The 16,179-nt window shown below is 42.9% G+C and overlaps 2 protein-coding genes across 6 annotated transcripts; one reads left to right on the top strand and one right to left on the bottom strand.

Annotated features, from left to right (window-relative positions):
• The first annotated feature begins 5,821 nt into the window (after positions 1 to 5,821).
• Tinf2 (TERF1 interacting nuclear factor 2) lies at positions 5,822 to 11,968 on the top strand. Of its 5 annotated transcripts, none has more exons than XM_076850079.1 (9): positions 5,822 to 6,338; positions 6,453 to 6,557; positions 6,648 to 6,749; positions 6,837 to 6,944; positions 7,035 to 7,131; positions 7,512 to 7,959; positions 8,047 to 8,114; positions 8,223 to 8,314; positions 10,652 to 10,949. In XM_076850079.1, exons 1-9 carry the CDS (start codon positions 6,147 to 6,149, stop codon positions 10,736 to 10,738), a joined length of 1,299 nt encoding a protein of 432 aa, XP_076706194.1. In that variant the 5' UTR covers positions 5,822 to 6,146; the 3' UTR covers positions 10,739 to 10,949. The 5 variants fall into 5 exon arrangements, with proteins under 5 accessions (XP_076706194.1, XP_076706198.1, XP_076706193.1 ...); XM_076850083.2 differs by lacking the exon at positions 10,652 to 10,949 and adding an exon at positions 9,849 to 10,081; XM_076850078.1 differs by lacking the exon at positions 10,652 to 10,949 and adding an exon at positions 8,447 to 10,081.
• On the bottom strand, positions 9,146 to 16,165 carry Gmpr2 (guanosine monophosphate reductase 2). Its single transcript, XM_076850084.2, has 10 exons — positions 15,887 to 16,165; positions 15,449 to 15,550; positions 15,195 to 15,314; positions 12,454 to 12,537; positions 12,107 to 12,280; positions 11,117 to 11,198; positions 10,906 to 11,012; positions 10,685 to 10,727; positions 9,921 to 10,080; positions 9,146 to 9,718 (listed from the first exon to the last, which is right to left on the bottom strand). The coding sequence occupies exons 2-10, from the start codon at positions 15,533 to 15,535 to the stop codon at positions 9,529 to 9,531; spliced, it is 1,047 nt and encodes a 348-aa protein (XP_076706199.1). The 5' UTR covers positions 15,536 to 15,550; positions 15,887 to 16,165; the 3' UTR covers positions 9,146 to 9,528.
• Positions 16,166 to 16,179: the final 14 nt, after the last annotated feature.

The following is a 16,179-nucleotide window of genomic DNA, read 5'->3' as shown; positions in this document are numbered from 1 at the left end:
TCTTTCTTATTTTAAGTTGATCTTCTCAGATAGTTTGTCCCAGCAACAAAAGGCTAAAACAGGTGACTTTGGAGAATTTTGGCTTTGATTTGAATGAAACTGTCCTCTCATGTTAGGGTAGTCTCTAAACATCTTCCATTACAATCATCTAAAATAGTTATTAGTTAATAATTCAGTTGTTTGGGCCCCAGCATAGATTTCATGTTATCAGGATCCCTGTAGCAGAGGCCCAGATCACTAGGTTTGACTCCAATGTACACTAAAGATTGAAACTAATAACCTCCTATTTTTCTTCTCAGCTCTTTTTTCTTTTCTTTCTTCTTTTTTTGGTACCAAGGATTGAATCCAGGGGCATTCTACCACTGAGCTATATCCCCAGCCCTTTAAATTTTTTTTTTTTTTTTTTTTAGTTGTAGTTGGACACAATACCTTTATTTTATTTATTTATTTTTATATGGTGCTGAGGATCAAACCCAGAAGGCCTCGCACGTGCTAGGCGAGCGCTCTACCACTGAGCCACAACCCCAGCCCTTTTTATCTTATTTTTGAGACATGGTCTTGCTAAGTTGCTGAGGCTGCTTTTGAACTTGCAATTCTTTTGCCTCAAACTACCAAGTTGCTGGGAGTATAGGAGTGCACCACCATGCCTGGCTCTGATGGTTTTACTTCTTGAGTTGTCCCTGCCTACACTCTTCCAGGGTCAGCAGTAGCTCTGAGACCATGTACCTGATATATTCTCTGAGTTCTGGGCACAAATCTTCTTGAATATTTGAGTTAAGAAATCTTGGGATAAAAGGCTCCAAAGGGGAGGAAGAAGTATGAGAGTGAAGCTGCTCCTACTAGCTGTGAACACATGAACAAAGTGCCACAAGAGGCACTAGTAACATAACATGTACAAGAAAGAAGCAAACCCCTTCCTCAGAAAGTTCCTGCCCAGTGGGAGTAAGAGACATACAAACATTCTAATCACAGTCAATACCATTCTATATCTGCAGTTTCACAGATTTAAATCCATAGATTTAAATGACCAAAGATAAAAAATATTGGAAAAAAAAAGTATGCACTACACACATACTTTATTTCTTGTTATTATTCCCTAAACAATACAGCATAACAACTACTTACATGGTATTTAAATTGTGTTTGATATTATAAATAATCTAGAAATGATTTAAAGTATACAAGACAATGTGTGGTAATATGCAAATACTATGAGATTCTACATAAGGGACTTGAGCATCTACAGATGCTTCATGGGGTTCTTGGAACCAATCTCCTGTAGAAACCAAAGAATAACAGGAAAGTGTACATGGCACTTACTAGGAGCCAGGCTCTGGGATTATAAACTCTGTATTTATTCATTCATTTAAACCTTATGAAATAAGTTCTGAGGGGATGGGGTTGTGGCTCTGCAGTTGAGTGCTCGCCTGGCACGTGCGAGGCCCCAGGTTAGATCCTCAGCAACACATAAAAATAAATAAATAAATAAAGGTACTGTGGTCCAACTACAACTAAAAAATATTTTTTAAAAAAAGAAGTTCTGCACGAAGAACTAACTTTATTCTGTATGGTGGTACCGGGATGCATAGAGGTTGAGACCCAGAGAATAGTGAATTCTGCCTGAGCTGATCCAGAAGAGCTTCATGAAGGTGATTATCAGATGAACCAGAAGTTAAGCTCATGAGGTAGAGCACAATGGAATCAGACAGCATGTACCAAGCACAGAAAGGTGAGACAACACAGTATGTTTCAAAAATGCAAACAGTATAGTGAGTACAAAGGGCAAGGGATACGCTTGAAGAAGTAAGCTTCGGCCAGATCATTAAAAATTCTTTTGCTAGGAATGGGGTATGGCTCAGTGGCAGAGATCTTGCTTAGCACATCTGAGGTCTGGAGTTTGCCAGCATCACACACACACACACACACACACACATACACACACACACACATATACAGAATCTTTTTTAATATTATACTTTATGTGGTTATAATTTTTAATATATTTTTTAGTTATACATAGACACAATATCTTTATTTCATTTATTTATTTTTATGTGGTGCTGAGGATCGAACAAGGATCTCTCACGTGCGAGGTGAGCGCTCTACCACTGAACCACAACCCCAGCCCCATATACAGAATCTTGTCATATTTTAACAGTTTAGACTTTCTTCTCAAAGTGAGAGGGATGATAGTTAGGGGTGATATATAATCAGGTTAGCATTTGCCCAGAACTGTGGTGAAAACAGCATGGAAAAAAATTGGTAGGAAAAAAAAAAAGAAATTGGAAGGGTTGGTATGGAAATGAAGTGAGTAGAGTCCTCTCGGAGAAAAAGGCAGGAGAAAGTGAAATAGAACAGAAGTCAGAATGAAAAAAAGAGGGTAGGTTTGATGGTTATATAGAAAATAGAACTGCTTAGATTTGATGATGAATTAGATTTGAAGAGAAGGAAGGACAGAGTTGAGGGTGGCCTGGGTTTTCTGACTCATGGTGCTATGAAGGGAAGTGTCCTGCACAGATTACAGAACCTAGAACAGATCATAAAAAGAAAGTTAATGGCTTCTAGTGCTTAGTCTGTCACATAAGAAACTTGGAAGTCCTCACTCCCATCCTCACAAGAAGGAAAAAGCTGAACAAACTGAAAATTCACAACTCTTCCTGGATCTATCAGAGAACTGCAGGCACAAGGCAAATTGCTGCCCCTAAATTAGAGATAAACAGGTAGATACAGAGAATTCCAATTTACCAGCAAAAGCCCAGGAACAGAAACTTCTATGGAAACCAGCACCAGGGTTAGAAAAATTAAACTGTAATTGACAAATAGCTAGAGACTCAGTGCAGACAAATTTGAGAGTTAAAAACTCCAGGGGGTCCCCTTCTTAAGGGGGGTCCCCATGAATCTATGAGTTTTACCTCAAGAAATTTACCAGGTTCTCACAGTAAAGACTAAAGAAAATGCTCATTGGACTTCTGGCAAGGGGAGAAAGAAAGTGGCCTTTAAAAAAATTACTTTAATTTTAATTTTGAGACAGGGTCTTGCTAAATTGCAGAGCTGTCCTTGAACTTTCAATTCTCCTTCTTCAGCCTTTCAAATTGCTGGGATTAGAGGCATGAGCCACCATGTCTGGCCAAAAGTGGCCATTTTGAAGTACATTAAGAACATTCTATTTTTAACAAGGTTTGTCCTCAAGAGAAACTAAGTCTTACTAACTTAGGACATAAAGAGAGCCCAAGTCATCTGGGAAAAGGGAAATCCCTGCTCTAGCCTCCTAGCATTTCACATGAGGAAGGGAAACATGCAACTTCAGCTCTAGCGTTCCTGTTTGACCTGTTTGGGGCAGTAGGAAATGGGGGGTGTCAAGGACTGAGAAGCATTTGTGAAAGTCACAGCCCCAGGCACAGGCTCTAAGAAACTGAAACCTAATTATAGGATTCTAGAATGTTCCCCTCTCCATACTTTAACACCAATAGAGCTCTGTGTAATAACAGGGGAATGCAAAAGAACTGCACATCTTGGACCTTATTTAAGAAGTCTCTTGGGACTACCAAAGACAACAGGGGAGTCAATGACAAGGATGCTGGAAGAAATTTTAGCTCCTAACATCTACAACTAACAATAAACATAGCCTAACCCCTAGGCAGATAAACATAAAACACTTGACTTTCCACAAAAAAACCAAAACAACAACACCACCAAAATGACATGGCCGACTAAAAGACAAACAACAACACCCATTTGAAGAGACATAGCAAACATAAGAATCAGACTCAGATATAGAAGAGATACTGAAATTATCAGACGGAGAATTTGAACTATAGTCAATATGCCCCGGCTCTAATGGAAAAAGTGGACAACATGCAAGAAAGAAGGGTAATGTAAACAGAGCATGGGAAATTCTAAAAAGAACCAAAAGGAGGGGCTGGGATTATGGCTCAGTGGTAGAGCACTTGCTTAGCACATGTGAGGTGCTGGGTTTGATCGTCAGCACCACATAAAAATAAACAAATAAAGGTATTGTGCCCAACTATAAAAAAATTTTTTTAAAGAACCAAAAGGATATGCTAGAAATAAAAAAAAACTGTAATAGAAATTAAAAATGCCTTTGATGGGCTTTTTAATAGAGTGGACACAGCTGAGGAAAGAATCAGCCTGAAGAAATGTCGATAGAATTTCCAAAGCTGAAATGCAGAGGGAAAATAATTTAAGAAGAACAGAATATCCATGCATTGTGGGATAATCACAAAAAGTGTGGCATACACTAATGAAAATAGCAGAGAAGAACAGAAAAAAAAAATGTTTGAAACAACATGGCTGAGAATTTCCCAAAAATTAATGATACCAAAAATAGATTCAGGAGGCTCACAGAACAGCATCCAGGATAAATGTCAAACAAATAAACACAAAACAGAACCACTACCATCATATAGGCATATCATATCCACACTGCAGAAAATCAAAGACAAAAAAAAAAAAAAAGAGGAAAGAAAGAAAGAGAGTAAGGAATGGGAATAGGCTGGGGAAACTTATCTACAGAAGAGTAAGGATAAGAATTACATTGGCCTTCCATTCAGAAACCATGAAAGCAGAAAAGGAGTGAAACATTTGCAGTGTTGAAGAAAAATTTCAAAACTCACCAAATCTTGAGTTCTGTATCCAAAAAATTATTCTCTAAAAGGAAATAAATACTTTCCAAAAAAAAAAGTTGAGGAAATGTATTACCATTAGTCCTGTCTTGCAAGATATGTTAGAAGAAATGCATTAGAATAAAAATTATGTAGGTCAGAAATTCAAGTCTACATAAAGGAATGGTAGAGAAGGAATAAGTGAAGTAAAAATGGGAGATGACTAGAATTTCCCGTACCCATGAAATTAGTCAATTCAATAAGGGACTGACTCAAGTTAAGTACTCAACAAAAATCTGAAAGGAAATTATTTTTAAATTTTATAACTGGATACATAAAAAACAGAAAAGCACAAAATACTGCATATAACCCCACCATGCAGAGAAGACCAGTTAACAATCTGATGCCTCTTTAACTTTTGCAGAACTTGGGATTGAACCCAGGGGCACTCTATCACTGCACCTACACGCAGCTCTTTTAAGACAAGGTCTTGCTAATTGAGTTGCCCACGCTCTCTGGCCTCGGATTTGCTATCCTCCAGCCTTGGCCTCCAGAGTAGCTAGGATTACAGGTGCAACCAATCACGGCTTGTATTTTTTTCCGGTACCGCGGATTGAACCAGGGGTGCTTAACAACTAATACACTATTCCTATACCTTTTATCATTTATTTTGAGACAGGGTCTCACTAAATTGCTGAGGCTGGCCTCAAATTTGCGATTCTTCTGCCTCAGCCTCCCGGAGTCCCAGGATTACAGACCTCCGCCACTGTGCCCAGTTCATATATTACTTCTTAAAGGCGAGCGCCCTCTTCTGTTTGGCTAAATTCTTACTGGAAGCAGCATGTCGCTGGGGAAGGTTTCGCAGGCGCTAGTTGAGGACTGAGATTTAAGCATTTGTCATTTCAACGAACGAAAATAATGGACAGAGAAGACTGCATGATCCCCGAATTAGAAAGTCGGGCCTCGGAAGTGACACGACTTTTCAGTAGGTTCTGCGAAAAAAAGCGGGAACTGGGAAGGCCCCGAGGGGCGAGGGGCGAGGGGCGAGGGGCGAGGGGCGGTCACAGATGTCTCAGCCGCCAACTAAAGCACCAGCAGCCGGGGGGCGGAGCCTGAGAGAGGCCGGACCTGCGGGGGCGCGGCCTTATGACGCGACGTCACACTTCCCTGTCTGGCAGACCATTGGTTCCCTTTTACCATCCTTTTCCGGGGCAAGGGAAACTAGTCTCAGAGCCGGAAGTGAGGTACCTTCGAGTTCCAGATAGCGGTGGCGCTTAAAGCTGAGTGATCCTGGTACCATTGGAGACGCCCTTCTCCTCCATTCAGGCTCCATCCTGAGCTAGGAGAAGCCCCCAGAATTCTGGCGACCTATAGAAGAGAATTGAGTCAGATCGCAGCGTATCCGGCGCACCACGAAAGAGCCGAATCAGAGGGCCCCCGGAAACCCGCCCCCAGGAGGGGTCGGGAAGTCTCTCCAAAGGTGGAAGAAGCCTGAAGGAACAGCCCTGGGGCGGAGACAGGGCCATGGCCACGCCTCCGGGGGCCGGCCCCGCTACTTTGCGCTTCGCAGCGGCAGCCAGCTGGCAAGTAGTGCGCCAACGCAGCGTGGAGCACTTTCCGAGAGTACTAGAATTTTTGGGATCCCTGCGCGCTGCTGCTCCAGGCTTGGTTCGCTACCGGCACCATGAACGCCTTTGTATGGGCCTAAAGGCCAAGGTATTGGGGCGGAACGGAAGATCTGAGAGGGCCGAAGGTTGGGGGACAGGGGAGATACCAGTTGGAAAAGAGTGGTTTGCCGCGAGTGGGTATTCTGAGCTTAGTATCGTGCAGGTGGTGGTGGAGCTGATCCTTCAGGGCCGGCCTTGGCCCCAGGTCCTGAATGCCCTGAATCACCACTTCCCAGAATCTGGACTTGTAGTGCGGGACCCTAAAGCTGTGAGTAAAACTTGCAAACAAGCCCAAACCCCAGTTGCACTTAAAAGTTGCCCCTGTTGCCCTCAACTTCTCTGCCTTTCCTATCAACAGACAAAGCAGGATCTGAGGAAGATTTTGGAGGCACAGGAGACTTTTTGCCAGCAGGTGAAGCAGCTGTCAGAGGTCCCTGTAGATTTGGCTTCAAAGCTGCAGGTGAGACTGGGTAGTGTGGAGGCTGTTAGGTGGTTGTTCCTATTTTCTGTAATCCTTTTCTGACCTGCTTGTCTTTCTCCACTGTAGGAACTTAAACAAGAGTATGGGGAACCCTTTCTGGATGCCATGGAAAAGCTGTTTTTTGAATACATGTGTCAGCTGGAAAAAGCACTGCCCTCAGTGCAGACACAGCAGGTTTTGTTGGAGCAAAACACTTAAGGACAGAGTGTGGGGTGGGATTATTGTATCAAGGACTGGTTTTTATGCCTCTTTTCCTCCCCACAGCTTCAAGATGTGCTGAGTTGGATGCAGCCTGGAGTTTCTATCACCTCTTCTGTTGCCTTGAGCCAATATGGTGTGGACATGGGGTGGCCACTTCCAGGTATTAGTACCACCTGGGATAACTAGCTATTTGTGGATGTGGTGTTTAGTATGACATATTTTGAGTCAGTCAACTTGAAGTTAGGTGGGCCTGAAGCATAAGGAACCTGAGCAAATTAATCTGTTACTATTTATTATTCATTTTTTTCTGGTAATGGTAGTGAACCCAGGGGTGCTTAACCACTGAGCTACGTCTACAGCCCTTTTTAAAATTTTGGGACAGGGCTTCACAAAGTTACTTAGGGCCTCATCAAGTTGCTGAGGCTGGCCTTGAACTGGTGATCTTCCTGCCTCAGCCTTCTAGGTTGCTGGAATTACAGGTATGTGCCACCATGCCCAGTTATCTATTCTCTTTATAAGAAGTCTCATTTTCTCTTTCAGAGTGCTCTGTTTCTGATTCAGTGACCCTGACAGAGATGGAACAAAATCCTCCTCTGCAACAGGCACTAGCACCCCATAGTCCTCTGCCAAAAGCCAAGCCTGGCCCTCAGGGACCAGCTTCAAGGAAGCACCCAGAACGTTTGGCAGGCCACCACTTCAATTTGGCTCCTCTGGGCCAGCGAAGAACCCGGTCCCAATGGACATCTGCTAGGGAAGGCCATAAGGAGCGCCCAATGGTCATGCTGTTCCCCTTTAGAAATTTGGGCACACCAACCCAGGTCATATCTAAATCTGACAGCAGGGAAGAGCACAGAATTCATACAGTAGACCCATCAGATGCTGTGGGCACAAGAACAGCCATCACGGGGAAGTCTAAGAGTCCATCTCAGATCCTAGGAGAAAGTGCTCTAAAGAACCCTGCTGACTTATCTGCCTCAGAGCAAAAAGAGTAAGTGTTAGCTTTGCTTCTTCCTAGTAGGACCACACTGTTTACTTGCTTTTCTTTCACACTGTTCTTTGCTTGCTTCTACCTCAGGAATTGCTTGGATTGCTATATTGACCCACTGAGACTATCATTATCACCTCCTAGGGCCAAGAATCCAGGTAGGTAAACTGAGTCAGGTTTTGCTTAGACAGTCTGTTTTCTTAGATACTTTTCAGAAACTTCATTCACCTAGAAGGAGTATTTTGATTCTGGTTTCCTTCCTCCAGTGTGTTCCCCATCTCTGTGCAGCTCTGTCATTACCATAGGAGACTTGGTTTTGGACTCTGATGAGGAAGAAAATAACCAGAGAGAAGGAAAGGTGAGTAGGAAGGAGCAGAAAGCTAGGGAAAAGGATGGGCAGAACAAGCCTGAAAAATCCACATGCTTCAGAATACGGAGAATTTAGGGGATGGTTTTTCGACAATAGGATCTCCTGCTCCTTTCTCTGTAGGAGTCTCTGGAAAACTATCAGAAGACAAAGTTTGACACTCTGATTCCTACCTTCTGTGAATATCTCCCCACTTCTGGCCCCAATATGGTGCCCACTGCTTCCTGTGACCACCTAGGCAGCTCTACACCCTTGCGATAGCACTGGAATGCCCTCTTCCTCCTCGGTCTTTAGGCAGTTTAGTGGGAATAAGTGGAAACCAGGCTTGGGTTGTCCGACTACATTACTAAAAACTTTGTGATGCTTGATAATTAAACTTTAGATTTGTTACAACACTGTCTTGATGTGAGGAAGGACTTCTGTAGGTCAGTGGATGTCATTTCTTAGACATAGAATCAGGTTTCTAGAGTTGGAAGAACCCTACCATTTTACTTCCCTTAGATAGTGTTATTCAGATGTGCCCAGAAGTTGAGAACCTGGAAGAGAAATGTCTTTTTATTGTTCTGAAAATATATGCCTAATGCTGGAATATATTTTATAAACTCTCATGCTGCCAATTCACCTGGGGGTGGTGGCGCTAGAATGGAAACACTTTGTGGGAATAATACTTATTGTCTTTAATACCACTGGGTCAATGCTAATCACTACCTTCCTACTTTGGAGCAACACCCAGATGTCAGCCTTGTGCAGAAAGCCTTAGCATCTCTTTTATAGTTAGAGAGATCTCTTTTTATTATCTCAATATATAAAAACTTATGAGCCTTTTAGATATTTAAAGATCTCATTTAATGAAGCTGATTAATAAGACATAATTCCAAAAGCCTGCCCCATCCAGACCAAGGCCATATAGAACATTTATGATTTAATCAGTATCTTTTCATCTTTAGGATGCTGGGTCCCCAGATACCCATTCGATTATCTTACTTCATTTTCAGACTGTATTCTTCCTCACTTCCTCCCTAGTAAGTGCTCTGAGCATCTTGTGGGTACAAACAGAGAAGTATAGCCTTATTACAGGAGCTCTCAGGAGGAAGACGATGGAAACTGTTAAGTGCACTGCCGCAGTAGTTAGAATGGGTGAGAAACCCATTTGGGAGACCCTGTTGCGAAGTATTGGTGCCTTGAGCGGGCAGAAATACTCAGGTCTAGTGTGCATCACTGAAGATTGGATTCACCTGCTGGGTGACTCGGATGAAAGTAGTTCTCCGGCTTAACTCCTTTAGCTTAGCTGCTCCCACATAGGTGCATGTAGATCGGATCCCTCCTAGGATGTCACGAATGGTATGCTCCACATCCCCTTTAAAGGGGACTTCTACTGTCTTTCCCTCTGAGGCCCTTGAAATAGGAAAAAAGTTATTACCTTCTTATTCTAGATTCCTTAAGCTCAATGACTCTTCTGTCTCTAACATTTAACACCATGTCACCATTTTTCCTCCTAAGAATTATATCATCCATTTTCCAGCAGCCATGAGCTCTGCCACCATACTATGCAGTCACATTCTCCAAGAACCCTCAGCTTCTGGTCCTCCACACATACCTGTACTCTGCCACGCCACCAGCATACTTCTTCATGGCCATTTCAGAACTCATTCCATAGAAGAGTTTGTACTTCTTGCCATCCCTCTCGATGAGCTCACCACCTGACTCACTGTGCCCAGCCAGCATGCCACCGAGCATCACAAAGTCAGCCCCTGCCCCTGCCAAAATCAAAGAGGTAGGAAAGAGATTCCTCTGGCCAAGATGCCCACATGGCCCCCCTTCAAAAGCAACTCATGCCAAATTCTCAGTCCTGACAATGTCTCCAGCATCTTCCCAGCACTGTTTTTCTCTCTGACCCATATCCACAAAGGCCTGCTTTGACCTAGTTTATTCCTCTGGGCCTGATTTCCTCAAGATTTTAAAAATAGCCTCTGGAGATTCCCTGCCCAACTTCTGCTTTCATTGTCTTCTCATCATTTTGTTTTGTTGCTCCCATCTGAGTAAAACATCATGTGTCCCAAGAATAGTAATCTCATTTTAATGTGAAGAAGAAAAGCTTAAAATGCAGGCTTATAGTCCCATTCTTCAGAGTCAGTGACTCAGGAATTTACAGATGGCCCTGGCTCACACTTGGAGCATCTAAATTAGACTCAGGATTTCCCCTGCTGGCTTACCCCAAGTGACACCAGAGGCTTTTCAGGGTCACTACTTCATATTATGAGAGAAGGCTTCCTGAGTCTCTCCTACCCTGACCCTAGATCCTGAGAGGTAATATATCCTCTTCTACAGGATCCTTCTCCTGTGCCCTCCCTAACTCCTTACCAAAAGCTTTGGCCACATCCCCAGGGCAGCTGCAACCTCCATCCTGCAAAATAAAGAGCACAGTGAAGACACAGCATGGATTTTCCAAGCGCTCTCAGCGATGTCCCAACAGTCCACTTCAAAACTGACATGCACTCAAGAGTCCTGACCCATATCTACTAGAGCCTCCATACTGCAGAAAATCTGTTGGCAGCCTCATACCCTAAGACTTTGGGCCTTACTGAAATGATGTGTCCTTTGAGGCCATGAGCAGCATCTGCACACTCCATCACTGCACTGAGCTGTGGATACCCCACTCCAGTTTTCTTCCGGGTTGTACACACAGAACCTAGGAAGAACATGCCAAAGGTGAGAGTGAATTCACTCTGTGAATTTGCCACTGAAGGTGAGAGTGAATTCACTCTGTGAATTGGCCTCAATGAAATAGCTTACCTGGCCCAATTCCCACTTTGATGATGTCAGCCCCAGAGAGGATCAACTCTTCCACCATCTCTCCTGTTACCACATTCCCTGCCTGGGACAGAGGAGTCAAAATAAGAACATCCTTATGGTCAGAAATGGACACAAGTTTATTTGCTCTTAGATGGCATGCCTGGACTATGACTTCATATTATGAGAGACTAATACAAAGAAAGGATACCTAGGTTCCCTATGTTGGGAACTCTGAGGGCTTCTACACTAGCTACTTCAAAGGACCCTGCTCTCTATACTAAGCTAGCTAGATAGGGAGTAATGGTGGAAACTGGTGTCACTGTTGAAATGAGGGTAAAGCCAGGGTCCAGGATGTACTTTACTATCTCAGGCAGCAAGGTGTTATGAGACCCACAGGGAAGAAGTGAGATGGCACAAAGAAGTGTTCAGTGAAGCAAAAGAAATTACTAGATCAAACTCAGATCTGACTTAAGAGCAGATTTATCTCCAACATACCCTGTTCTGTCATAGAACCTCTCTGGCTTCAGGGAAAGGGGAAGACATGGTAATGTAGGCTAAATACTCCTCCCAACTGTATTTGCTTTTGATGGTCAGCAGAGACCTTCAATGCTATGAAAGAAATGGGTTCTTGTCATCCCCTCCACAAGCTTGTAAAAAAATTAAACATTATTTCATATGATACCTTTTATGTGATTGTCCATTTCAATGGGCAGATGTATATGTACCAGAGTAATGTACAATGCATACATGTTCCATCATGGTTTTGTGAGTGATATCAAGGACACTGGATTTACAAAAACTAAATCAAGGATTGGAGATATTGCACTGCTAATAAATATTTTAGACTTGGAATCGTGGTATAATCAATCACCCAGTAATGTTATGTGGACTAGAAATAGCATAATGTAACAGAAAAATGAATTGATGTAACAAAACGAAGTGTTAAGAAAAAGAGAGGAAGGTAACAACTACAGGATAATAAAAACATACCATGATGGTGTGTTGAGGAAAGCGCTTCCGTACATCCTTTACAAATTCAACAAAGTGTTCAGAGTAGCCATTTGCCACATCTAGGCATATATATTTCACCTGGGGAATAGCTTCCAGGATCTGTTCCAGTTGCTCAAAGTCAGAAGAGCCTGTCCCTGAACTGGCAGCCAGATACTGTAGAAGAAACATGGTCATTGACATGAGAAGCATTAGACTAGCCTGTGACATTATATTATCAGAGATGATCTAGTGACCAAAGGGGTAAAAGGTGAGGGTTGGTTCCTGGCAGCCAAAAATGGTTCCCTGGAAAACGGACAAGGAAGGGAGCAAGAGGGGCCCAGTGTTACCTGAAGACAATCAGGATTCTGGCCAGCAAACTCTTGCCACTGATGAAGACTGTAATGTTTATGGACAGCAGTGAAGAGGGAGAACTGGGAAGAGAAGCATTCAGAAAGGAGAAAACATTATCAGAATCTTTTTCTCTAAAAATAGATCTTTATACTCTTCTGAGAGAAAAAAACAATTGGAGTTTGGAAGGAAAACAAGTTCTTGGCTGAGCTGGGATTTGAGTTCGACCATTATTATCCCTACAAATTCCAGTAGGGCTTTTTCAACATGAAACTAGTATTTAATTATTCCTACTAAAGTACTGAGTCATCTGGATTTCACCAGCTAGCATATACATTGCTTTTGACCTAAAAGGTGAGAAAGACAAGCTCTTGGTGTAAGGGGACAAGTAGGAGATACGTAGGAACCATGAAGAGGCTAGATGGAGCCAGTGATTGTCTGCGCTTATGCAATCCCTCCTCCTAAGTACTCTAGTACTATATCTGACTTTAGTATCTTCTGATTCACTTGCCAGCAGTAATTCAGTGAGTACAGATGCCCACAAAAAGTAAAGCCTTAAGCTTAGTGGAGCTGTTAAGGAGCCATACCATCCTTTATTTCTTCAGGAGTAAAGACAAGTATTCTTTGATGGGGAGATAGATAAGAAAAGTCTATTTCAATCAACCAAGTTGTAAGACAATGACTTATCAGGTTTATATTCTCTAGCTCAACAAATGACAATGTCCCAGTACTTTGAGAAAGCCATTCAAAAGCCACTGTGGCCAGGCTCATGCCTGTAATCCCAGCTACTTGGGAGACTGACTCAGTAGGATCACAAGTGCAATATCAGCCTGGGCAACTTGGTGAAACCCTGTCTCAAAAAATTTTTTTAAATGTACTTCAATGATATAGCATGACCCTTGGGTTCAATCCCAGATACTGAGAGAAACAAAACAAAACAAAAACCACTGTACACAGTGTTTGTGCTTTAAAAGTGCAAACATGCAAACAGACATGAGACAGCACAAATCTTGCAATGCACCAGAAATGCAAGGAAGTCATGTATCAGCTAGCAGCAGAAAATGCTATTCTTAGAGATGATCATCAATACCATCTAGCTAAAATCTGGTATTAAATTCTACCTTCTCAGCAACACTGTTAATATGTTGATTAAGTTGCTCTAGGAGGTCAACATGCCTTGGAGATGCAGTGGCCTAGTGTGGCATGAATACATCTAATATATAACATAATCTAGGAAAATATGTTTGCTTGCATCCGACTTTTTCATAATTATTAGGAAACTTGGCTCTGTCTCTAAAATCTGACTTTAGTACTCATCAGCAATACTGAAAAGCCAGTCTCAATATAAAGTATTAAGACATTCTCCAACAAGGTTCATGTATTACAGCATGCTGGTTAAATCTCCAGTCAGATTTACCATTCCCCAAGTCTACTGGTCAGGGAAAGCAGACTATGGGTAACAGCAGGATTCCTAAGCAGTTAAGTTAGAAAGGCAACAAAAATAATAAAACTGCATAACTATCAATCTCAGAGAAATAACAGACATTCCACAAAGAGACAGCAATTTGAAACAAGAAGATGGATTCTTTAAGGCTAACAGAACCACAATCAGCAACAAAATCCATCAACTATGGTTACGTGGATTGACCAGTAGAGTGCTTGTATTCTCAAAGTGTCCAGGTAACCTCCTCAGATAACAAGTACAGAGGCAGGTAATACTACTGACAGGAGCAGTGTCTTCCATTTTCAAAGTGAACAACCTGCATTTAAGAAAAAAACCCCACTCCATTTGGGGAATATCCCAGAAATTCCCAGGAACCTAGGACTTACAAGGAAGAAAAAAAAGGAGAAAAGAAAAGTAGACATAAAAGTAATAAGCTGCTTCTCCCTAGAATATTCTATTTAAGAATTTTTGAATGTTCAACCTGTATTTAGTTCTAGACTAAACCAGTGAATGCTGAGTGTTATGAATAATGGTGTGTTTGAAGGGATGCCTGTGATTGGGAGCAGGTAACCTGGGTGGTGGGAAAAGTTGGTAAGGTGTATAAAGATAAGGAAAAAAAGTTCTGTTCATTTATCGGAAAAAGGGGGCAAGATTTCCCAGTGCAGGGGTGTCCACCTGTAATCCCAGAAACTGGAGTGGCTGAGACAGGAGGATTACAAATTTGAGGCCAGCTTCAGTAACTTAGCAAGGTCCTAAGCAACTTAGTGAGACAAGCTTAGTTTCTCAAAATGAAAAACAAGAAGGGCTGGGGATGTAGCTCAGTGACAATGTGTCTCTGAGTTCAACTGCTGGTACAGGAAAAAAAAAAAGGGCAAAATTTAACTCTGAATCTCACTATTTCAGATAGCCTTTATTTATTTGTTTGTTTGTTTATTTATTTATTTATTTTTGGTACCGGGGATTGAACTCAAGGGTACTCACCACTGAGCCACATCCCCAGCCCTATTTTGTATTTTATTTAGAGACAGGGTCTCAATGAGTTGCTTAGCGCCTCGCAGTTGCTGAGGCTGGCTTTGAACTCGAGATTCTCCTGTCTCAGCCTCCCAAGCCACTGGGAATACAGGCATGCGCCACCACGCCTGGCTCAGATAGCTCTTTAAAATAATCAGATAATGGCGCCTTAGTAATGGAGAAAACAGTAAATAGAGCGTCCTCACTGCTATTTGCCAGAGGTAACTGAGAATGGGGAGAGGGATGCAAACACTTCTATGGCCATTGAGGCAACTAGACACCTACCTTACAAAGAACCTTGGCCATTTCAAAGGTGCCTACAGTATCCATATTAGCAGCAATGATCGGGACGCCATTGTACATCTGCTTTGAATTCCGAAATGAAAAGGATCTTGTGAGATCCACCTGCAGATGTGAACAGAAAACAGTATTTTATTCATCCGGAAAACACATCAGGACAAGGACCAGGCAGTTTTCTTGTTCCTGCTTCTGTCCAGGAGCTTAGGGTTAAAAAAGAGGAAATACTAAAGCTGGCTTACCTCACTTCGAGACTTTAGGGTGCTGCGTTTTGGCCTCAAAAGAACATCCTTGAAGTCTAGTTTCACGTCATTGTCGATATGAGGCATGGCGGGGTCTGGAATCTGAGTATTGGAGGGTAGGAAGTCAGGAGGAATCTGAATCAATATTCCCTTGGGCCTTAATGTCCTGATGTGGCTGGGACAGGGTGCATCTCTCCTGGCTTAAATCGTGGAAGGTCGGGTTATAAGGCAAGGTTTGGGCCCTGAAGCAGGTCGCCGGCACTCGTCCTGGCCTCGATGCTTCCATCTCAAATACAGATTGTTGGGTAGAACTGGGTTGGTGAACCGGAGTGTTCACTTTACCCAGCTACTTTCCCTGCCCACCCCTGCAAAGAGGAGTCAGATTTAGGGAGAAGAAATGGGAAGGTTTCAATCAACTTCCGGCATGGGGGTACTCACTTCCTGTTGCCTTGGTGTCAGTTTACGAAACTCCCCTAGCTTAGCTACTAGCCTCGTGCAGCCCCGCTGAGCCTTGTGGGGTCACGCCAACAGGTTCCGCTAATTGCGGGTAAGACAACTAATCGAGGAATTCCACCTTCGGGGGCGGCCTGCGAGGCCTTCTGGGTAACAGAGTTCACACACTGAAGTTGCCGTTGGATCTGAGCGGCAGGAAACTACAACTTCCAGGGTGCAACGAGCAGAGCGGCTTTCTGGCATGATGGGAGAAGTAGTTCGTTTTGCCCCAGCTTTGC

Source organism: Callospermophilus lateralis, chromosome 3 (genome assembly GCF_048772815.1).
Source record: "Callospermophilus lateralis isolate mCalLat2 chromosome 3, mCalLat2.hap1, whole genome shotgun sequence".
NCBI classification, from domain to species: domain Eukaryota; kingdom Metazoa; phylum Chordata; class Mammalia; order Rodentia; family Sciuridae; genus Callospermophilus; species Callospermophilus lateralis.
This window is presented reverse-complemented; position numbering and strand designations above follow the sequence as displayed.